Raw genomic sequence first — 25,479 nt, forward strand, 5'->3', positions numbered from 1 at the left:
GCGTGGATCTGGTGCCCTGGTAGGAAACAGAGCAAGAACAGAGGAGGAGAGGACTAGGTATGAGGAAGGAAACAGCACTGCCTGGAGGGTCCGTTTTTAGAGGGGAGATGAAGGTCAGACAGGCACGGTGCGGCCAGACAGGAGGTAGGGCTAAGGTTCAGAGTTCAACCCCAAAGCCACAGGGAGCTTCCAGGGCTTCTAAGCGCCTCTTAACTGTTTGCCAAATGGCTAAATGTGAAGGAGACAAAAGTTCAGGAGGAAGGACATGTCTGAAGGCACATTACTCTTGCTGCCAGGTCTGGGATGGATGTGAAGGGAGTTGGTCCATGGGCAGGAAACAAGGAACATGATGTAGGTAAGTGGAAGAAAGGCCCTGTTTCAGGCAGTGGCAGAAAAGAGCCAGGAAGGTGATTTTAGAAAAGTCAGGAAGGTTGCAGACGAATAGAATATCAAAGGGTGAGACTGGGAAGAGAAGACAAAATTGTGGATAACTGGGTGATTACACTGAGGAGCCCAGAAGAATAATGACAGCATTGAAACACAGAGTTCATGGTCACTGGGCCCTGACTTCCAGGGGCTATCACTTTGTATTTTAACCAGATAAAACACCTTGCATTATCATTAGTCAGTGTTGTCCATTAGACAATAATCTAGACAAGAACAAAGCCTGAATCTTACTTGCCTTCATCTGTTCCACGTTTTGGGAGCACAACATCTGACACAAAAGAGTTCAGATGTTCAAAACATACTAGCAAGTACAGGAGACTCTGTTTTGGAGAATGATGAAGTTGTCAAAAATCAGGTGAGTTTGTAGTGACGAAGCATTTCCATAGTCATGACTAATGGTGACACTGGGGATAGAGAGGCTGTCTCTGACTTCTTTCATAACTATGGGCCTTCTCCTGACTAGAAATACCCAGTTACTCCTGCATCTTCCTTCCTAATGTCTATCAGGGGCATCCTTTGTTTTCTAAGGTGCAGATGAATGTTCTGGCTATCAGGACACACCCCTCTCCTGGAGGAACACAGAGGAGATGAAAAAGCCAGTAACTGAACCTCAAGGGTGCCTCCATCTTGGCAGCAGGAACAGAGAGACAATCTAGTTGTTTTAAGGAAGTCAGAACCACCAAGATTCATGCCTGTGGAAGGAAACACTTAAAATGCAGGCCACCTGACCACTGGACCTCAGAAGACGTTCACTGCATACCTCAGAGTGATGCTTCAGTTCAGTTCAGTCGCTCAGTCGTGTCCGACTCTCCGCGACCCCATGAATCACAGCACGCCAGGCCTCCCTGTCCATCACCAACTCCCGGAATTCACTCAAACTCATGTCCACAGAGTCGGTGATGCCATCCAGCCATCTCATTCTCGGTCGTCCCCTTCTCCTCCTGCCCTCAACCTTTCCCAGCATCAGAGTCTTTTCCAGTGAGTCAACTCGTCGCATGAGATGGCCAAAGTATTGGAGTTTCAGCTTTAGCATCAGTCCTTCCAATGAACACCCAGGATCGATCTCCCTTAGAATGGACTGGTTGGATCTCCTTGCGGTACAAGGGATTCTCAAGAGTCTTCTCCAACACCACAGTTCAAGAGCATCAATTCTTCGGCGATCAGCTTTCTTCACAGTCCAACTCTCACATCCATACATGACCACGGGAAAAACCATAGCCTTGACTAGACGGACCTTTGTTGGCAAAGTAATGTCTCTGCTGAGTGATGCTTATTTAGCTATAAATCCTATTTCTCACACTTTGAAGGATAGTTCACTTTCTGATTCCCTGCCTACCAAAGAGTTATTCATTTTTATTTATTTACTTATTTTTGGCTATGGTGGGTCTTCATCGCTGTGCAGGCTTTTCTCTAGTTGCAGCAGCAGGGGGCTATTCTCTAGTTGTGTGTGGGCTTCCCATTGTGGTGGCTTCTCTTGTTGCAGAGCACAGGCCCGAGGGCAGCACGTGGGCTCTGTAGTTGTGGTTCACAGGCTTAGTTTTTCCTCAGCATGTGTAATCTTCCCAGATCAGGAATTGAACCTATGACTCCTGCATTGGCAGGCAGATTCTTTACCACTGAGCTACCACAGAAACCCACCAAAGAGTTAATCAAATGTGCCTATTTATTACAAGACCATTGTATGAGCAATTACATGTTTGTGTCTGGAGGAAGAGAAGTTTGCAGTTACTTTCCTTACTCCATTCAATATCTGCTTTCAGGTATGTTATTCTAATTTCTAGCAACAGAAACCTTTCCTTCATAGGAAAATCAGAGCTAAGGATTTCCTACTACCTATGGCATATAAAAAAAGATTCTTCATCGCAATTTTCTTTACCTGTCCCCCAATAGGGCTTCCCTTGTGTCTCAGTCGATAAAGAATCTGCCTGCAATGCGGGAGAGCTGGGTTCGATCCCTGAGTTGGGAAGATCCCCTGGAGAAGGGAAAAGCTACCCACTCCAGTATTCTGGAGTAGAATCCAGTAGAATTCCATGGACTGTATAGTCCACAGGGTCGCAAAGAGTCAGACACGACTGAGCGATTTTCACTTAATAGGGATCAGTCAAAAGCTGAGCCAAGGACAGATGGTATCGAAGAGAAATATTAAAGTAGACACAAAGCTCCTGTTTGAGCAGCCAATAACTCTAATCAAGAGAAGGGGATTTGGTTACATTCAATAAACCAGTCCATAAAATATAAAAGATGGATCAAAAACCCTTCTGCATTTGGAAAAAAAACAATGCCCTTCTGATAAGTGCCACCCAATGATTAGTTCCATGGAGGCAGAAGGAGGCAGATGTCCATATTATTATCTAATTAATCCGAATCACCTATTGCAGAGTATAGCTCCAGAGAGGTACCCCATTACTATTTGGTGAGTGAAGAGACTGTAAACTAATTCCTTGCAGGGGAGAGGCAAATTTCACCTTTCCCAGGCTCTCCCCCCACCACAACTGACATCATGATGTGTCAAGTGAGTACGGGATGATAGTGTTCGCTGGTCCTCCGGCATCCAGACCCCTGCCTCACTGTTCTCCTGGTCCATTTCTCCTCCCCATGGTGCTCTGTCTATGTCAATGCACTGTAGGAGCCCCTTCTCCCTGGCCCAGTCCCAAGTGGTTGCCATGACAACCCACCCTAACAGCAGGCACTTGACAAGGGCCTTCCCCTACACCTCAGGCCTGGAGGCAGTGTGAAGACCCTGAGACCCATGGCAGGGGAGGAAATGAGGAAATCCCATCCCCAGTTGCTATCACCTCCCTTGGTCAGAGACTGCTCAGCTACTCAGGGAAAGCGGGGACTCTGTCTCTGGAGTTTCCACTTTTCCATCCCAACAGCCTGTGGGAGAAACAGGATGCATCAGTGGTCATATCACCTAACTCTTTTTATTAAAACAAGCAAAATGGCTACAATCCAGCATCCTAGATAATTTAAATATCCAGCCTGAATCTAAAGGCAGGTATCCTCAAAGTCTTTGTGAGGAACGAGGTGCTATTTTCCGCCCCCAACCCAGAATTTGGCATTGAAGTGCAATCAAGGTGCGGGTGGTGAAGTCAAGGTGCGGGTAGCAGGCGTATCTCTAGTGTGAGGATAGGTGGCATGGTTGACGTTATTGGGTGTGGGTGGCACCTGGTACACAACCTTCTTGTCTCATTCCTCACTCTAAGGTGTAATTCTTTACGGTTCCTTCCTATGCAAAAGCCTTTTGTGATTTATTCATCCCACTTATATTGAAAATAATTCAAATTTACAGAGCCTTTCTCTAAATTTCAAGAGTTTAAAGGAAATTTAAGCTACTGCTTTAGCTGATGGGCAGAAGGGGACTGCCCATCAGTAATGCATAATGCATCACTGCATCAGCACCTTGCATACAGTAGGTGCTCAATAAATGGTGGTGGTGGTGGTGGTTTAGTCACTAAGTCGTGTCCGACTCTTGTGACTCCTTGGACTGTAACCCACCAGGCTCCTCTGTCCATGGGATTATCCAGGCAAGAATTCTGGAGTGGGTTGCCATTTCCTCCTCCAGGGGACCTTCCCGACCCAGGAATCGAACCCAGGTCTCCTACACTGCAGGCAGATTCTTTAGCAACTGAGCTCTAAGGGAAGCCCAATACTAAATAAATAAATGTTAATGAGTTAAACAGAAATACTAGAAGTGAAGCCAGCACCCTGCATCAAGGGCACTGTCCCCTCTTTGCTAGGCCTTAGTCCCTAAATCCTGACATGGCACCAGGGTAACGCCATGGCAACAACAGGGACAAAGTCACTTGCCCACACAGCACTTCTGCTGTTGTGTTTGGCTGAACCTTGGGCCATGCTTCCCACTTCTTGTGTCTTTCTCAATCCTTTCCTCAAGATCCAGTTCTATTTCCCTAAGGCCTCCTGTTCTTAGGGACTTCCCGCTTCTCAACAGCGCTACACAGTTGATTCACCTCATGCAGAACTTACAAATCAGAATAAGCACTTCTTTTACTTTCTGAGAAAAGGTGTGAGGTTTGGGTGATAAAGCCTCAGGAGAGCCATGCAGTGGCTTCCAGCCAGTCATGCTGATGATCCCCATCTCTATACCCAACTGAGTGGCCCAGATACCAATGAAAGAAAGAAAAGTCATTACTTCTGCTCCCTTGGCTGGAAAGGGGCATTTCTCTGGACTGGTGTTCCCCTGGAGGGGCCTCTGGGAGTCCTGAAAATCAGGTCTGCTTAAGAATATGAACCACTCTAAACCAGCATGCTGCAGAAGCTTACCAAGGTCAGCACAGAGCAGTGGAGAGGGGCTGTGCTGGCAGAGAGGAAGGAGGGAAGAGGTCTCAGAGGAGGAGACCGGGAGCAGAGTGTTGAAAAAAGGAGGAGTAAACCCAGTGAAGAAGAGGGCACTTCAGGCAGAGGGAACAGCCGGGATAAAGGCTCTGCATGTTTGTGACCACTGCTTCTTCAATGAGCAGCCTTCAGGCATTTGCAGGCAGTAGGTGCATTTCACGTGTGTATTTGTGCATTTGGTGTCCCCATGGCATTGCTACCTGGAGTGAAGACAGTGGCATCCCCTTTCATCTCCCTCATATGTAGGGCAGGGATAGGAGTTCTGTGTCTACAGGGAAATAGTCTCCATCCTTGAGAGTGAGGGTTTCTAGGCTGACTATCATGTTCCCTTCAAAAAACCTGTGATAAAGTAAACCAAGGCATCCCACTTCAAGTGAGCTCTCTTTCCATATGGGACTCTTCTAATTTATCACAATCATCTGAATGCAACAGAATTTACAAAGCTTGGGTATCTCACCCGAGACAAAATCCACAAACAGACCGTAATGTAAAAAGGTCAGGAGTGGGCACTCAGATCAGACACGTTCACTGCTGTGCTTGCTGACCCGTGGGACACATCTGTGAGCACCAGGATGGCCACGTAAAGCCCACCGATCATGACACACCATTCAATGGTGCTGCTGACAACAAAGCTCCCCTTAGAGACTAACGAGTATAGTATCCAATACCTTCATGTGTGGAGCTGCTATTGTCCCTAAATAAAAATTCAAGTTCCACAGAAAAAAAGATTTCCTTCACCATGGGTTATCTTATTTCACAAAAAGGAAGCTTGTTCAGAAAGACGGGCATGGAAGGAGGCTGGGAGAAGACAGCCACAGCCCCACGAGACAACACTATTTACACTCTATCGGTGTAACCTGATAATGCAAAGGTTGTGTCATTCAGAATCTGGTGTAAATGTTGAGCATACTTTATACTGTATTATCTAAATGTAAAGAGTAATTCAGATAATGTTCCCTGGCCTTGTATTTGTACAAAAGAGAATTTTTGTACACCAACATAGTCACCTAATAGTTTGGTAAAATAAAATAATAACCTGGAATCAGATTGACCTGATTGAAATCTTTGGTCTCCTATTTACTAGTTGTATGTCCTTGGAAAATCTTCAATATTTCAAAAGCCTTATCTTTAAAATGGGAATCTTCACCTCATAGGCCGGCTGAGAGGCTGAGATGGTTAATGTATATCAAGTGTTTAATGCACTGTCTGGCACATGGCATTCGATCAATAAATATTAACTATTATGAGTATAAAAGAGTAGGAACATTAAATGATACCTTTTCAACTTAATCCTGGGTGATTCCAAACTGAGTTTCCTATGACAACAGTAAAAAATAAGACAGTATGCTTCTTTGGTTGCTCAGTGGTAAAGAATACACCTGCCAATTCAGGAGGCGTGGGTTCGATCACTGGTCTGTGAAAATCCCCTGGAGAAGGGAACGGCAATCCACTGCAGTATTCTCGCATGGGAAATCCCATGGACAGAGGAGCCTGGTGGGCCACAGTCCATGGGATGGCAAAAGAGTTGAACAAATTTAATGCCTAAACAACAACAAAACAAAAACAAAATTGCAAAATAAAGTAAGAACATGTTGGCCTAGATGTTAAACTATGGAAAACACTGGGAAAGTCAACTTCTAGTCCTGGTCCTGAACTACCTTTCTGTATTGGGCCTTCCACTAGCTTCAGAATAAGCTTTGGTAGAGTTATTGCTGGATAATGTCTCAAACCCCTTCCAGCATAACATCCTGGAGTCAACCTTCAGGGCAGCTGTGATGGCAAAGGTCAACTCAGTACATTTCATAAACCATAATTAGAGGACAGTGTGATGGGGCCTATTGGCTGTGTTATGTAATTAGCCCTCTGCCTCATGGGAGGGAGTGCCTGTGTACAATTATGCAACCACATTCCGAAAGGAAAGGCACTAAGGCACACCAAATCACAAAGAAAAACAATTCTCATTCCTTGGAGCCACAGTTTCCACCTAGGAATGCTGTCCAGGTAATGTGAGTCTGCACCTTCTTAGCACCAAATATTTGAACAGCTCTTTATTTTTGTAATACCTGGCAATACAAAGGGCACATTTACATGGCCTGTTCTTACTGGCTTTATATTAAACTGGGGAGCTATATCCCATTATACCTGTGCTGTAACCTGGTACTTCTTGCTGAGCCTAAAATCCTAGTGCAAACTTTATGGTTTTTAAACTTTGGAGTATGTAAGATTCACCTAGGGAACTTGTTAAAAATGTAGACCCTCTCCCTCCGTACTGATTCTGCAGGTCTACTGTGGAGCCCAGTGATGTGCCATTTTCACAGCCTCCCCAGATTCCCGACATCAGTGATGCCTCGGCAAAAAGCACTCTAACACTCATTTTGAGTAGCTTTGGGGAGACCGTGTGATTGGCTGAGCAACCAGCACCACCGAAACTGAGGCTTCTGCACTTCCCCTCATCATCAGGTAGCAAGAAAAACTCAAACACCATCTGTCCATCCCCTTTCCTGGCACAGAACTGGAACTGTAGATATTTCTAAGATTTAAACCAACTTGGGAGCAGTGCTTGAACCTCTTTAGAAACTTTCATCCCATCCATTCTCAACTTCTTAGATCAAGGGTACCAGATACATCTGTTTGCTCTTCCAGTATATCTAAAATCCCTTAGCTCCTTTATCCCTTCCCAAACCTTCCTCGGCTTCGTTAGGTTGTTCTTAGGCATATTGGTCTAACTGCAGATCATAGTATAAATGGCCAGAGACATGCTTTTGATTTTGATTCCAACACCCTCCACAATTACACCCAGCCTGCCTTTTGGACCACAACCACAATTTGGTCAGTCTTCAGAGAACTGTCCACAGTAACATGTAAACCCATTTACTGGATTATCACCTATAACTCTGGCTGCTCAACTCCAAGTGCAATTGGAGTTATCTTTTCCATGTGCTTTGTTTATTCAGATGCTCTTTTGCTTCTTTTCTGCACACGTGGCTCATGTCAGATCAGTGTTTCACTATTACATCCAGAAATTTCACTACACACAAGATTACATAAAAGCGAACAAATGGACCAGCGTCTAGAGGCCTGTACTGTTTATAATCTTCATTCAAAGAAATGATATTGTCTATCTACCCATTGTTTCCTGTCTCTGAGATAATCTCCACCCTTGAGACTGTTTCCTCTGATACCATGTTCATTAACAATTGTAGGAGGAGGACATATCTGGAAAAATGTGCTATGTCAATTGCATTTATTCACCAAATTCTCATGACAATTGCTCAATTGTTCCAGGTTCTTTGATATCTTAGACTTGACTCCGACTTAGGAGCATTTAATTGTGCTGTGCATTTAAGTCTGCAAGCAAGGCAGAGTAAGTGCTGCCCACTGTCTGGTAAGCCTGAGTCAATTTCAGTCAATACAGAACTTTCTGGGAAAAATGAGATTACCTCACCCACATCAAGAGTCTTAGCTTTTGGGAATGACCACACTCAAGCATGAACTTATCTGTGCAGTCCTATTCTTCAGTTTAGCTCACTTAGCCCTGGATTTACAGCCCATCACCCTATAAAGCAACAAAATTATATTGGGCACCCAAACAGTTAAAGCCTTTCCCCTCCTAAGATGCAGAGACAAGTACTCTTGAAAAAACAAAGAGAAATTAGTCTGATAATGAAAAACCACTGAAAGCAATTTACAAACCATTTCCCCTGACAGTATATAAACTGTTAATATAATGTACGTAATTCAGGGTCGACCCTTTTTGGATTCTTCCCTTCTAATCATGCATCTTTCTAGCAGCAATACTGACACCTGAATCTTTTCTCATAATTTCAGAAGGATATATGGTAGCAAACATAACTATGCATTGAATGAAGCTAATGTTTTGTATTGTTTATTCAATGGAAATGTCTCTTGTAATTAAAAATAAAGGTTGATCAAGCAACTGTGAAACCAAATATTCACAGAATCCAAGCACTTGAGCAAAGCCTAAATTCGTGCTCTGCACCTTTAAATAAACAAACTAGGGGATCACCACAAATAAAAGGGAACTTAAGTGGTAAAACTATTATTTCCTTAAAAAACCATGCAAGCCAAGAAAGAAGTTTTGCAAAATAAAATTGAGTGGAGGCTATAATAAAGGGGGAGCCCTGATATTCCAAAGAAGAGAAAAGCAAAAAGAAATTTCAGAAAGGATAACAAATTAGTTTAGCAAAGTCGCAATGAGAGAGAGCAGACGCAAATAAAGGCAGAGGATGCAACGTCCAAGGAAAGAGGAAGGGGCGAGTGGAAACAGCTGGAATTGTTCAGCTGTGTCAACATTCGGCTGTTTCACAGATTGACTAGCAAAGTGTCATCTGAAACCAATTACATTCCCAAAACCCCACGGACCCAGTTCATAACATTGATTAATCCACATTGTGAAAAAATCCCCAAGCAAGACTAGAACAGCTGTCAGCCCTTGGAGCTAAACACACACACACACACACACACAAAACACAGCAATTGCTTAAGAAAAAGAAAGGAAGAAAAAGCTCCTCTTGAAATTTTAGGGGTTTTTCAGAAGGTATGCCTACTGAAATAGAAAATAGATTTAAAACTGCTTCTACCAGTGCCTGTTTGAGAACAAACGACTATAATTAGAAAAGCAGAGGTTACATTAAAATAAACTCAAAGTCCATTCCCAAAATCAGAATGAGCTGCCTCCAAGTCTAGAATACCTTGTGTCTTTTTGCTCCTTTTTGGGTATAACACTATGCAGTTCATCTTTCTTAAGTGTTTTTCTTCCTTCTCATTATTTTAAATGCATTGCTCCCATCAAAATATATATTTAATATATTTTCTAATCAAGACATTTTTAATACTTTGGTCACATTTCACAAAGGGAGAAGTAAACACAAAGTTTGCAAACATGCAACTTGTTCATGAGTCAAATATAAAAACGGCCACCACACCCTGGCCATGCCTCCTCTCCTTGTATGGGAGCCTGTTAAGGTTTTCACGAAGCTTTGGCCTTGCCTCTAGAGCTATCAGAGTTAGATATCCAGCCACCAGGCACACAGAGGTGACCCCGACACTACATAAATGGCTATGAAAGGCCTTAAGAAGTTTCCAATTTTGTACTTGGTCTGCAATCTCCACAGTGATACCATAGAAGCTGTAAAAGTCTGACATCCTTTGGATGGATATTTTTCCCCACAGAAATAAAATATAGGCTTACTCATTTGTTCACTCATTCAGCAAACATTTGCTGAATGTTTACTCTATATCCAATACTGGGTTTCAGTATTTGCGTTTTATATATGTGCAAAAGCACTGAAAGGTTTAGTGACCTGCCTAAGGCCATACAAAGAGTTTGTGCTCCAGTCTGGACTCAAACCTAAGGCCAACTGATATCTAATTTGCTTCTCTTTCTAAAAAAAAACATGTGTTTGACATAGATTTTCATAAGCTAGCTAGGGAGCCCCCAAAGCAAGCAAAATATAGTTCCTACAGGGGAATGCATTCCAAGTTACAAAAAACTGGGTACAAATAGGACTTTAAGAACATAAGCAGTTCATACATTCAGATTCCACTCTAATTTTTCTCCTTTCCTTTTTAAGTATCCCATTAGTAATCTAATGGTCTCCTCAGTTGAAATGCCACTCGATAAATTTTATGAAACTGAAGTATGCCTTTGATACATGGATCCTTTTGCTTGTGTTGCATAGTCTAATCTCTGTTACTAGAATTAACTGTTTCTCTGTAACTCAGACCTTTCAGAGAAATACAAACCTTCATTCCATTGGTATATCCTTGGATTTAAAAAACAAAGGAAAGCAAACAAACCACAATTTACTGTGTCAGGCAAAGGATTATTCTCGGCTTATTCTCTGGATTTCAGAATTGGAAGGCCAACATTAACAACAGCAACTTATTTCAGATATAAAGAAGTCATGTTACTAAATACTGTTCTTCAAACCATAACATTCTCCGAGCTTTGCAGTAGGTAACACCTACACTGAGTTTTGTAGGATTTAAGCAAGTCCAAACTCAAAGTAATTGGGGTGGAGGCAGGACAAAGACAGAGCAATAAGAAAATCTCTAGACAGACTCTCCAATACTTCCCACTATTTTTTTCACTCTAGAGGATATTTATAATTATTGTTTTTTAAATGCTCATGATGCCACAGATAACGAACACCAACTGCTCCCCACAGAACTCTTACTGTAGTACATGTTTATAAGAGCAAATTACTGTTTATACACAGATAGGATTATAAATGAGGGGAAGAAACATTACAAATTACATGTTATTGAAAGTAAGCCAAAACATTTCCATTTCTTGCTTTTCATGAAAAAATATCATTACCTGGATCATGCCGCCTTCTCTCAGTTCCCTCATTGGACACTGGCATGGATAACCCTACAAGATTAGAGTAGTAAGTTTATATTTTCATGATATGATTTTAGAACACAGGGTAATACCCACAGTGATAGGAGCAAAATCACTCACATTTTCATATTTCAAACTATGAATCCGTAGAGTAGAAAGATTTTAACTTTAAGTGCTGGACGAAGAGATCATCTGTCCCAAGAACTACATATGTCTAGGACCTTCAAATAAATCCCTCCTAAAAGGCTGACCATTTAACATTTAGAACTGAATCTTAAAAGAAACTGAATGAAGTTTTGTACAAAATGGTGTCTTTTCTCTGCACATGTAGATTAATAAAAAGTAAGTGATATTGCTTTTACTTTCTTATCAATAGTATCTACTTTATAAAGTGTGCTCTGCTCCTGAAAATAGTATTTTTATGAACTAACAGAGGGTCAAGTTATATATCTACCTCGGGCTACCATATGACCTTAAAAGAGGACTGAAAGATCACAGAAGAAGCAACTTTCTTTTTGGTTCTAATACTATTCTGAGGATTAAATGAGTTAATACACATAAAGTCCTCAAAACAGGGTATGGACCATAGTAAAAGTCTTGGAATAATGTTACATGTTCAGTGTTTCCATTCCATTGGAGTTAAAGGAATCTACGTCTGGGCAGGCGCAAAGTGGTTCTGCAGCAAATGAATGGAAGATTTTATGGAGGTAGGGCTTCCTATCCACTTCTCTCCACCATCAAAGGGATCTTTTCCTAACTCATTGCAGAAAAGGAGTTGAAACCGAATAGGCAGTTCACCTGTGCTCGAAACTACAACTGGCAGAGACCTGGAAATGGAGTCTTCCCCATTGCTTCTATGCTATAAATGGCCCTCTGAACAGCTTTCTGAGATTCATATGCTAAAAGACTCCTGTTTGATTCTGAGGCAAGGTTGAAGGCAGTGTGCAGGCGTACCATTTATCACAACAAGCTTCGTTACTGCTCCTGTTATTTAAAACCAAGATACTCACTGACCCTGTAGGATTATGAACAGCTCACACCTCAGATGCCTAGACTCTCTCAGGGTTGGAATGGATATTAAATGTTGTCTAGGCCCACCACCTTGCAGCACTGTTCAGTGCTTCAAATTTCTCAAATGGCATGAACTGCCTACCAATGGCACCACTGTTTATGTTGTAGGGCTATTAACTTCCCTTAACCCAAGAGAGTTTCAAGGATACTGGACCTAGGGGATAAAGGGAAATAGACATGTAGAGACCCCCAAGAAAAGCTCTCATCTCTATTTGTCAGGTATCCAACTTAAAGCAAATATTAAGGGACTTGGAGAAGGGAATGGCAACCCACTGAAGTATTATTGCCTGGAGAATTCCATGGATAGAAAAGCCTGGCGGGCTACAGTCCATGGGGTCACAAAGAGTCAGACACGGCTGAGCGACTTCACACCAGACCTGGTGGTCCAGTGGCTAAGACTCCACATTTCCTTTGCTTGCTATTATCATGGGAAGCAAAGCAAGCTCCACCAGGACCTCCACAGTCATGCCAACACACTTTGATCTAAAAGCCATTCATAAAAATATTAATGCAATTTGAAAATATACATTGAGCACCTACTCTTTCCAGGCTCTGCCCTGAAGTAGTCAAAGGTCCACTGAGTGATACAGACAAAGAAATAGACATGAAATACAGTCAAGCATCCTGTTGCTCCAGAAAGAAACCACTGCTCCTAAACTAAACTAAAGGCAGCACATTTACAAATGGGTCCAAAGGAATTCTTGACCTGGAATTGATTCTGATATTGAAATATCTTTAAAGAAACAGATCGTGTCTACCAGTTGCTTACAATTGATCAAAATCGCCTTTCCACCAAACTAACTTTCTTCCCATGAGGAATGGGTAAAACTTCTCATTATCTACTGGACTACTTCAGATAAATGTCATGAAGATGGTAGAGTCCTTCTCAGTGTTGAAGCCCCTTCGCCTTTGCTTCAGGTGAGGTAGAGGCTATGGTTCCCAAGCTGTGGGACTGAAACTAACTCACAGGGAAGCCATGGGATATTTTAAAAAGTCAAGGGTAGCAGTCTCTGTTAGTGGCAGACACTGCTACTAGTAAGTTGAAACTATTTATATACGGAACTGTTGCTATTTCTCTTGGTCTAGAGAGTGAAAAAATCACTGAGACACAAAGACACCATGAGCTGAGAATGTTTGAGAACCTTAGGAATTGGGCAGCGGGTTGGGGGTGGGGGATGGTGGTTCTCTCCATCATGTCTCAGTAACCTCAGATAGCAGGCTTAAGAGTGTCTCTACTCTTCAAAGTCACCTTGAAGGGAGGTTCTAAGAGAGACTTAATAGAGTATCACTGTGTAACATGTCACTTCTGACTTAGTAAAAAGAGATGGTCCTGTGGAATCATAGTTAGAGGAAGTCTTAAGATGTTCTTCAAACATGTATGTGCCTGGCATGTAATACACACACACACACATATATAAACACACACATTCTTTTCCATTAAAAACCCTTCCATCATGGAGTTTGGGTCTTTTGAGTATGAGCTGCCCATTCTCCTCGCTTGGTGCCCTGTAATAGATAATATATTTTCCTTCACCACAATGTAGCAACAGTAGCTTGGCTTTGCTGCATGTTGGAGAAGCAGATTCAAATTTGGTTCTGTAATGGGGGCATGCCCAATGTGATGGGTTAGAGCCTGGCTGTCTCTGGACACGATCACAATGGCAAAATTGTTGTCCTCTTACACAGCCTCCTAGGCTCACCTCCCTCTCTTTTACTGGCATCTATGGATAAGACTCAACTCAGGTTCCTGCCTTTATCTGGTCTTCGCACCCTGACATTGGTCACAGGCTTGGAGTTCTAGCTGCTCATGCCTGGGCTGGGTGGGTAGGTATTGGGATGGGGAGTCTGACCACAAAATGAAGATGGGAGATTCATATAGATTAACATGATTCAGCCTTGCCTTTATCACCCCTTACCAGAAAAGCCCTACAGTGTATATATGTGTATATGTAAATATATCTATATAATAAACTAACAAAGTGCTCTGTCCCCACTGAGCTCTGATTTTTGCTGGTAGGGCACCTTCATCTTGGAGTCTGTTTTAGTGAAGTGAGTGAATTTGGACAAAATCCCATCTTGACCTGTCTCTCAATTGAGCAGAACGTCCTATGAAACAGATAGGGCAGATATAATTAGCTCTGGCTTTGAGATGAGCAAACTCAGGTCCACCTGAATTTAGTGAGGTTAATGGATTTTCCCAGAGTCCCCAAGCTCCCAGAGCAGGGCAGTTCCTTGACCCAAGTCTTTCACGTCTAAACCTCCCTCTCTCTTCACGCCACTGCTGCTTTGGTTTTGAACAAGAAATCAGTGCCCTTCTCTACCTCAACATGCATACCCAGTGGAGAAGCAAGAAGACATTCTCTTCAAGGCAAGAAACACCAAGTTTCACCCATATGGTTCTGTGGAACTGTACTGGGCTTCCAGGCAGCCCTAAAACATCCAAAGGCAGAAGTCATCATGTTGACACCCTGGAAGGCTATGTCAAAGCTTGTCCTCATCTCTAGGAAGCTCAGTCCTCATCCTTCTAGTCTTGCTGGTATTCCAAGTCTCCTTTCCACAGAAGAAAGTCTGCAGAGGCATTTAAGGGCCAGGAAGGGTGTAGAGCTGTGCTTCTCATACATGAACATCCATCAGAATTACAGGAAAGCTGGTTAGTGCACAGGTTGCTGGGCCCGAGCCCCAGAGTTTCCCAGGGTAGGGTGGAAGAATGTGCATCTAACATGTTCCCAAGTGATGCAGAGGCTGTTGGTCAAAGGACCACTCTGAGAACCACTGACATGTAGTGAGTTGTCTCTCCCAAGGGCCTGGTTTATTGGTCCACATACACCAAATGCTTCCTGAGACACATCCAGGAGGACATTCACTGATCATCTTAACAAAATCATTTAAGCAACTTCTCTCTTCAGCTTTGTTTTAGACCCAGTGCAGAAACACAGAAGCTAGACATGGACAAAATTCATGTGGACAGGCCTAGAAAGATAATACTATCATATTCTATGATAACTCTCCCAGAATAAAACAAAAGGCTTACAGTGGTGACTGCAAGTTTCCTTGGGGGGGGGGGGGTCTCCAAAGACTGTGCTTCCTAATTTTCAGTGATACCATCATGATCCCAAGGATCATTAAGCAGCTGTTACAGCTGTGTTTAATCACAATCCTACCGTCATATTGAGTGGCTCTGACCTACTGACATGCAAGTCCTTGGCCTCCATGGAGTCGCTCTGACAGGCAGAAGTGGCTGCAGAAGGCAGTGATAGAAATGGGTTTAAATGCTGAGACTCATGGCATCAAAGATCTGTGAACTGTTGAGCTACACAGAGGAATCATCAGAATAATGATCATTTTTCTCTACCCCCTCCCTCGCTTGTTCAAAGAAAAGAGCCCTTAATTGCTTCTTGAACTACACACAAGTGGGCCATTGACTGTGACTGTAATTCAACCGAGAGGCAAGGAAAAGTCTAAAACGGATTTTTGTTGAGGTGATGTCTTAAACACAGAAAATGCTGCGGAGAGCTCGCCACAGACAGGACACTGCTAGGTAGAATTGAGAACAGCTTGGTATATATACGGTCAGCAGTCAAAGCCATCTTTCATTGTAGATGATACCAGTGTGGTCAAGGGAGATGTATTTTTTTAAGTGGAGAGAGGGTGAGAGAGAGAAAGAGAGGGAAGAAAATGGAATAGAAGTCATATTAGCAGGATATCCCATCACAGATGACCTAGCAAATTCAGATTCCTAAAGAAGATGACGCCGTTCAAGGACATTGAATTCTGAATTCAGTTGTTTACTATTTACCTATCTCTCTCCATCCGCATCCCAGGTATACATGACATAAAAGGAGTTGGAATCATTTCCTTCCTTCTGGAATGCATCAACCTAGAAAGGGTTATGGACTTAGGCAGAAACTCTCTGCCCATACTATCCAGTTGGCCAGCCATTCCACTCAAGGTCATGGCAACAGGGACTAGGAAGGGGGCGCCAGCAACTGAGAAACCTACTGCCAACTATATGTCTACATGCTCATCTAGGAAGAAAGTGGACCTTCCAAGGAAATCTCCTTTGCCAAAATGTGCTTTTCTAACTTCCCTGTGCCATTAGGCCCCTTAAATAAAAAGTAATGCCTAATACTTCTCTAAAGCCTCTCATCCCACTCCATCCAGAGATCTTTTTTTTCCATGAAGGCCTTTCGCACCCCTGCTGGATAGCTCCTCCATTCCTCTACCCTTCCATGGAAACTGGCCCACTCACTGCACCTATATCCCTTGCACTGGGGGAGGTTAGAGGGAGGGCCCCCACTCCTGCTCTGCGCAGAGTAGCTAGGTCACATCCTTATAACACTCAACTACAACGCTGTTTGCAAATAAGCCTCAGTGGTGAGAGCAAGCAAGTGATACTGACTTCCTAGTAAAGCAACCCCTGGATAATCAGAAGAGTAGGTGATAAAAACGGAGAAGGCAATGGCAAGCCACTCCAGTATTCTTGCCTAGAAAATCCCATGGACAGAGGAACCTGGTAGGCTGCAGTCCATGGGGTCGCTACAAGTCAGACATGACTGAGCTACTTCACTTTCACTTTTCACTTTCACACATTGGAGAAGGAAATGGCAACCCACTCCAGTGTTCTTGCCTGGAGAATCCCAGGGACAGGGGAGCCTGGTGGGCTTCCATCTGTGGGGTCACACAGAGTCGGACACGACTGAAGTGACTTAGCAGCAGCAGCAGCAGCAGGTGATAAAAAATCAGCATTGATTACTTACTATGCATGGAGTCCATATTAAGGGCTTTAAGCACTTTCTTTCAATCAGTCCCAACAATAACTCTCCAACCATGATCCCCATTTTAACGAGAAGAAAATTGATGCACATTGAGAGTAAATAAGTTACAGAAGTCACAGTGATAGCTATAAGCTCGAGACATGACTCCACATCTCTGAGTTCAGCGTCCAAGCTTTTATAATCTATTTATGACCATAAATGGGGCACATGCGACACTGGGACAATCTGACAATCTGGAGGGTATGTGTTCTCAGCTATCTCGTAGAGCCAAACGCTTACATATCTACTACATGTTGGGCAAAGAACTTGATGCCCTTTACATGTTACTTGTATACTTCACAGTTCTAAAAGGTGAGTTGTATTATCCTCAGTTAGCAAACAAGACAGAGAAGGCAATGGCAACCCACTCCAGTACTCTTGCCTAGAAAATCCCATGGATGGGGGAGCCTGGTGGGCTGCAGTCCGTGGGGTCGCTAAGGGTCGGACACGACTGAGCGACTTCACTTTCACTTTTCACTTTCACACACTGGAGAAGGAAATGGCAACCCACTCCAATGTTCTTGCCTAGAGAATCCCAGGGACGGGGGAAGCCTGGTGGGCTGCCGTCTATGGGGTCGCACAGAGTCGGACACGACTGAAGTGACTTAGCAGCAGCAGCAAACAAGAAAACCCTGAGTCCATGTGACAATAACTCACCTAAGTTTCTCCAGTGGTAGGGACAGAATATGAAACTTTAAATCCCATGTGCTTTATTAACTCACAGTATAGGTATTACCATCATCCTCCTGACTAGTACAAAAAAAAAAAAAAACTAACTATATTCCAGGACTATTTTAAGACAATAACCTTGAAGGATCTTCTGAATTCTACACATCAAAAATGATGCCAATTCATTTAGATGGTGTCTTCAAATTTTCATATAAAAGGTACTCACCTTTTAAAAAAAGCAATAAAATGGAAATTTATTAATAGATCAATTAAAGAGACGTAAGTCACTTATTTCATTACCAGATCTCAGATGTAGTTCTACATCGTTCGTCTAGTTTGTCTAACTTTTTTCCTGACATAAGCCTGACTTTAATTCCCTGGTGGCAGGATACACTCTCTCCCTCTCAAGCAATTATAATGCCACTTGCATGACTAAGTAGCATATGAAGATTTCAAGGGTCTCTTAACAGTGGCTAAATTTCTCACACATTCACTCGTTCATCTACTACTGAGTCATGTACCCAGTTTCAGAAGAGCTACGTAAAAAAGGCCAAGTGTAAATGTCATTGCTGAATTCCTTCCAAACTCACACAAGGAGGACAGAAAATAGGGTAAGAGACAGAGCAGCCCCTCAGTTAGCAAGCATTGATTGAGAAGGTATAATGTGCCTGTTCCATCCTAGGCATGGTAGGGCTACCTGAAGAATCACCCTGCTTCTCATCCCCAGAGAGCTGGCTCGGAGCGAGAGCGGGGCGATGCTCAGACAACACAGTGTGGGTTACCGGGTTTCACGGGCTTCCCTCTCTCTGGCTGGGGCACTTCTGGATGGAGGTGCTAAAGAGCTCATGTTCTGAGTTAGACTCGGTCTAAAACCTGGCTCTGGTGCTTTCTTTCCTGTGCATCTGTGAGCAAGTTGCTTGAACTCTCGCAGATACTGTGTTCATATTTGTAAATGGAGACAACAGTACTTATAACAGGGCAGGAAGGAGGAAGCCAGTCTTGTAGAAAGGGGTCAGCACATGGCCAGGACTATTAAAGTTAAGGGCAGCACAAAGTTGGCAAGAGGGAGCTGGCTGGTCCTGTTCCATCACAGGTAGCTTAGGAAGCCACTTAGTTCCTGAAAGCTTCCCTCTCTTACTTCTCCAGGGTTTGGAACTCTTTGGCTTGGTTTCAACTCCCACTTCCCTATCCCTGAACCTCATGCAAACTTCACTTGGTTAACCTGTATTCATCCTTCAGCCCAACCTGAACCTCCCTTTCCATTTCTCACTGAAACTCCCACTCCATCACAAGAGGCATGAGTCATCCCTGATGCTCTCTAAGCACCTGAGCTTACCCGTAACTCAGCAGCTGTCACTCAGAGTCCCTGTGTGCCTGCCTGCATCCCCTACCAGAGTGTATGAAACTGGAAGGCAGGACCACACACCCGGGGCTCTCTCCCAACTCCTCGTGATAATGGACAGTAGCAGGTGCTCGGTAACCATTTGCTTAGAAGACGCATGAATGAACGCAAATAGATACCATGTCTAAACCTGCACAAATCTGCCCGTAATAAAAAGTACATGGCTCAAGTGTGGCATCGAATTCTGCTATCCTGTCTCACACCTGGTGTCATTACATTTCTGGATAAGTAGAGACACTTATGGTGTCACTCGGAGGCCTTTCTAATACGGCATCAGCTGCTTTTCCTGCACATGGTGGGCAGAGTTATGAGATTTGGCCAACTTTCTCTTAGTTCACCATTGGTCAACAGAGGTGTTCATGTGGATGCAGTGAAGATGTTTATGCCAACGTCCGGGCACAAATAAATGTGGAAAGAATTCAGGTCAGTCCAACCATTAGTAACAGTATCTTCTTGCTCCCCTGGGAGCTGTTTCAGATTTCGGCTGCATCCCCACCCCTACATAGAGAGACCGGGAGAGGACTGCAGCTTCTAGAATTACAACCATTTTGTCAACTTGTCATTTGCCTCACTGTCTGGCCAGTGCCTCTCCCTCTGGGTCCAGAGACATTTTGCACAGGAAGAAAGCAATAAAGTGAACACAGGGCCGACGAATTCTCCAATCTTCAAAGTACCTTGTTCTGTCCCACAGAACATACATATTTCTGGCAAGCACCATGGAGAGCCTCACATTTGTTACCTCCTGCTCTGCTGGGAATCAAAGCATTTACCCCCCATGAGATGTTTTTTAAAGGCCCAAGGGCACTGGGCCATCTTATCCCCACTCCCTTGGTGAGCTTCCCTGACTACATGAAAATACCTGAAAAGGCTAACTTTGTCTGTTCCATATTGCCTTAAAAATAAGAATACTCTTAACCTTTAGGGATTTATATTTGGAAAAAGGAAATGAACTAGATACAGCTTACAAAAAAAAAAAAAAAAAGGCAGGAAGGTGAGTCATTTTTTGAATTGTTTACAAATTTGGGATGGAAAAATACATATATATTTACAGATATTGAATGTGATAAACCACCAATTTGTTTCATCATTTCTCAGTGTACCATACCTTTGTTGGTGATATTTTACTTTCCAAAGAAAACCGAGTGGGGGCCCATAGCAGGTGCTGAAAACCAACTTGATTAACAGAATAGCCGGAATTTATAATCCATAATTAGTTAGAATTAGCCTGGGGAATAATAACTAAAATTCTAGAGAATTGGGAGCCAGAAGATCCATATTTAGATTTCAGCTTTACCACCTACTAATCATTCCGAAAACATGGGCATAACAAACAGTCCCTTCACAGAGCTCTGTGATAATCAGACGTAACAGAGTCTTGTGAAGCGCTGTATGTCTCAGTAGTAATGGAGATCTTTCTGGTTCCTCATCATGATTGAAGGTCAAATGTTAATGGGGTTGCTCTTTCAGAGAAAGTCACAGTAAGGTATTTTTTGAAAATGTTAAATCGTATTTATAAATAAATCTCCATCAATGGTTTCTTTAGGTTTCTTTTGGTGAAGACATTCTAGAATCCTAAGGGAAATTATAGAACACAAATCAGTAACTTGGTTAGTTTAATACTGACTCAAAGAGTTAGAAAGTATTATCATTAGAAGAAGTTTAGAAAACAACTAATTCTAATCCAACCTCTTCATTTGACCATCATGAAAAGGGCGGTGAAGGGAGGCTGAATAAATTCCCCGAGATGATACAGACAATCATGGAGCCAGGTTTAGAAGGGAGGGCTCCTGACTCCTGCCCCATCTTCAGTGCTCCATGCTAAACAAAACCTTCCTTTTCAGCTTTCCACATGAAGCCGGCATCTGAAGCCACAAAAGCAGCCCTCTCAAAAAGGTATGGAATCGCTGTGAAAGCCAAGTCTGGAGGTTGCGGATGGTACCCAAGGGCTCACTGTGGGATCTTTTCTCTGTATGTCCACGATGGGCAGACAGGACTCACACCCCCTCCCTGAGGCCTGACCTGGCTTCTCTCCCCATCCCCTCCACATCTCAATGGGTCAGATCAGCTTCAACCATAGTGACCGTGTTATCGAAATCCCAGGCAGAGTAATATTCCATTGTATATATGTGCCACATCTTCTTTATCCATTCATCTGTAGATGGACATCTAGGTGGCTTTCATAAAAAAATGAACTTGTGTCAGTTCTAGTGAGGTGTATGAACCTAGAGCCTGTTATACAAAGTGAAGTAAGAGAAAAACAAATGTCGTATGTTAATGCATATATATGGAATCTAGAAAAATGGTAGTGATGAACCAATTTTCTGGGAAGGAATGGAGACAGAGATGTAGAGATGGACTTGTGGGAACAGCAGGGGAAGGAGAGAGTGGGACAAATGGAGAAAGTGGCATCGACATATACACACTATCATGTGTAAAACAGACAGCTGCTGACAAGGTGGTACATAACACAGAGAGCCCAGCTGGGCGCTCCGTCATGACCCAGAGGGCTGGGATGGCGGAGGGAAGGGAGGCTCAAAAGGGAGGCACTATATGTATAATTACGGCTGATTTGCCTTGTTGTATGGCAGAAACCAATACAACACGGTAAAGAATTTTCCTCCGATTAAAAAATACATTAAAAATAAATCCCAGGCAGAATCCAAAGGGAAAGATGAAGATTATGAAATGTCTAGTTCCAGAAGGTGCCAGATAAAAGAGGAGCTCTGTTTCTCATCTTCACTTGGGCCTGAAGCTGTTCCCCAAAACACAGCTGTGCACACTCACGGACATTCTGGAATGGGGCTGTTCATTTCTTAGCCTCTTTAAGTCTGAGGTTGGAAATCTCTCCGTGTTCAAAAACCCCATGCATTTCACAAAATCCTCTGGTGCAGGAAAAGCCCGATTTGAACAGACCCAAATAACCCCCAAATACGCTGTGGACAGCACACCTGTTGCAGTTTGTTCATCTGGAAAAGGAATCTATAGCACTCAGATGCTGAAGGGGAAACTGGGAGAAAAAGGAAAGACACCTTGGCCAAGTCCCCTGCCACCCCACCAAGCATATTCTCCCTTATGGGGATTGCCCACCCCCAGGAAATAAAATGCATCAGCCTCAACAAACAGGACATGGAGAGGATGAAGTACACAGACCTCTAGATCAAATCCAAAAGATGAATAATAAAGAACACAAAACTAAAGGATAATTCAAGAGTCATTTCTGTTTGGCTCAGAGTGATATTAACAGCACAAGCCTCCCAAGTCACCCCTGTACAGAAAGCCCCTTCCTGGTTTTATAAGAATTCAAGGCCAGGAACTCAACTGGATGGAAGTGGGCAAGAGGCTTTCCACCACGGAGATGATTCCCTGTGGCCACCTGAAATAAGGGGCACCCAAGGTTTCAGGGAGCTCTTGCACCCAGATGGGGCCAAAGAGGGATCGTCTAGGCCACTTCTCCACTCGAATTTTCTGCTAAGACTCTCAGTAAAGGCAAACAAAGTATTTCCCTCCTCTACTTTAGAATGCTATAGTCTATTTAGCTCTTTCAGGTTCATTGGGAAAGCACAAGATTCTTCTAGACTCCATTAACCATGCTTGCAAGAAGCCCATCAGGCTGGTTTCACCCCATGTGGCAAGACAAGAAGCCTCCTAGGTACCAACCGTACAGACCCAAAGTCAAAAAGTGAGAGAAAAATCACAAAGCCTCTAGGAAAAGCACCACACAGACTTGCTGAGGTCCCTTCTTCAAGAGCAAGGGTCATCACAGGAGAAGGATAATGTATTTGACCTTTCTTAGAGACGTCTGGATATTGGGAAACATCCCACACTTTTCTCTGGGACTTGCTGTATCTTTTTAGAAGTGTATGTGCGTGTGTGTGAGAGAAAGAGAGAGAGATTTTCTAAATTTCAAGTAGTCTCTTGCCAGTTTGAGTTCTCTTGGCAGAACCTTCAAGTGTTCTCAGTAACAGATGCCTGGAGGAGAAGGAAGCTAGGAGTTCTGCAACAGAGCAATGCACCAAGTTGGGGAAGCAGCTGCTCCGCTCTAGTCACTGTGTATACAACTTCACCCAAAGTGTTTAGGAAACAGATCATTCGGGAGCCTCTACCACCTATTCAAAATTCAGGCCCTTTTAGCTCCACTCTTTTTTTTCCCTCTATGCTGTTTGTTTTCTGCAATCTGTTTATGTTGTGTGTGTGTGTGTGTGTGTGTGTGTGTGTGTGTGTGCGTGCCTGTGTGTGTGCGTGCGTGCCTGTGTGTGTTTCCCTCTCCAGCCTGGCTGAATTATCCCCAAGTGACTCTTAATCCTCAACAGTAATTCCCAGTGATCGCACTGACGTGATGGTAACGGGAGAGCCCAGGCTCCTCCCGCCCCACCTCACTCCCTCCTCCCTTGTTGCTAAGCTCAGCGAGGATGTTCCAGGGAGCTGTTTATTTACAAGATGAAGTTTGAGAGCAGGGTCACCAGGCTTTTAAGTGGACTGAGGCTGCCCAGGGTAGGAGGAAGAGCTCACAGTCACGAATCCTCCCATTTCTTCCCGCCTCCAGCACCCCTCCTCCATGGCATAAACGTTGGTCCCATGTCATCACTCTTTTTAAGGCCCTTGGCCTCCTCATAGTTCATCTAGACTGGCTCTGTCACTGAACAGAGTGCTGGACTAGAAATCAGATCACCAGATCCCCATGCCCAGCTAGCTGGTTTATGGTGGCACGTTTCCTGCCCTCGATTTCCATAAACATAAGAATGGACTAGATGGGACCTCCTTGGTGGTCCAGTGGTTAAGACTCCATGCTTCCACTTCAGGTGGCACAGATTCAATTCCTGACCAGGGAACTAAGATCCTGCATGCCAGGTGGCATGGTAGGAAAAAAAAAAAGACTAGACAGAGCTGATTGGTGAATCAAGTACTTCTCAAACTTGACCCTGCCAAATAATGAGCTGGAGGCCTTATTAAGACAGACTCCTTGGCCAACATGCAAAGGTTCTAAGTTAGTAGTTTGGCCATAGGGCCTGAGATTTTGCATTTCTAACATGCTTTCTAGTGATGCTGATATAGAAGGTCTGAGGACCACACTTTGGGAAGCACCGGCCCAAGCTATCTTCCAAATGTTCTACTGGTCTCACCACACGCACTCGCACGTGAAAAGTCAGAATTCTTGGTCCTGTGATGAAAGTCACAGGCCTCTTCCACATTTAGTGTTTTTCTCTTAGTCCCAACTTTTGATCACTTATTTGCAAAGATAAACAGCAAAGACATGGATGAGGAGTGTCACTGGATTAGCGTTTAGCTGGCAGCAGCTACTACACCTGGGAGGGCAACTTGCAAACCATGTGAAATTACAATATGGAAACAAAATAGCAAAGGAGGAGGCATAAGAATATACTACATAGGCTCCACTTGGCAAGTTGTTATCCTGGGTCATATTTTTTGCCAGCTGCGTAAGTCACCTGGAAGGGTATCATGCAAATGCAGTGGTCTCATTCACTGGAGAAACATAAAAAATAACTCCAACGCAATATAAAAAGTAGTATTACAAGGTACACTCTCAGATATTTACCTTACTCTTAGCTCTATAATCCTTTTCATAAGGTGAAACCAGAAACCTTTCTGCCATACAGCAACCTAACCATCACCCATGAGGTATCTGTAGCATCCTGCTGGAGCATGCCCATTTTTACAGCTATGTAGCCTGGTGTGACGGAGAAGGCAATGGCACCCCACTCCAGTACTCTTGCCTGGAAAATCCCATGGATGGAGGAGCCTGCTGGGCTGCAGTCCATGGGGTCGCTAAGAGTCGGACACGACTGAGCGACTTCACTTTCACTTTTCACTTTCATGCATTGGAGAAGGAAATGGCAACCCACTCCAGTGTTCTTGCCTGGAGAATCCCAGGGACGGGGCAGCCTGATGGGCTGCCGTCTATGGGGTCGCACAGGGTCGGACACGACTGAAGCGACTTAGCAGCAGCAGCCTGATGTGAAATGGAGAAAGCACTGCACAGAGATGCTGGATTAAGTCTAAGAGGAACTCTGATTCTAAGCTCCTGCATTCAGACGCCTAAACATTTCTGCTCATCTGAAACTCTATTCAAATAGCAGAGCTCATGCTAAGACAAAACTTTAAAAGAGAACTTAAAGAAAAGAACTCAGGGTAATGCTGCCAGATCAGTGTTTGTCGTCTCCTGTCTTCAAGTGTTCGCTGTAGTGAGCCGCTGTTATGAGGAATGCATCCTATGCAACTGAAGAACTAAAATCAAATAGATCTGAAGAATCATGGGGGAAAGAAAAAACAACAACAGGGCACTAGGATAAAGAATAAAATTTTGATTTACCTTTTAATACTGTAACTTACAACTT

The 25,479-nt window shown here is 43.6% G+C and overlaps 1 protein-coding gene across 3 annotated transcripts in view; it reads right to left on the reverse strand.

Annotated features, from left to right (window-relative positions):
* The window catches only part of RORA (RAR related orphan receptor A), an 811,723-nt gene that overhangs the window by 636,226 nt on the left and 150,018 nt on the right, over positions 1-25,479 (reverse strand). For 2 of the 3 annotated variants that reach the window (XM_055437102.2, XM_088839665.1), the window contains one exon: positions 11,147-11,200. The exons of the other annotated variant lie outside the window; for it this stretch is intronic. In XM_055437102.2, coding sequence (XP_055293077.1) covers positions 11,147-11,200 — 54 coding nt within the window. The remainder of the gene's footprint in view (positions 1-11,146; positions 11,201-25,479) is intronic. 3 annotated transcript variants of the gene reach the window in all.

The sequence above is a fragment of the Moschus berezovskii genome, chromosome 9 (genome assembly GCF_049115385.1).
Source record: "Moschus berezovskii isolate FMDL1 chromosome 9, NW_MosBer_1.0, whole genome shotgun sequence".
NCBI lineage: Eukaryota > Metazoa > Chordata > Mammalia > Artiodactyla > Moschidae > Moschus > Moschus berezovskii.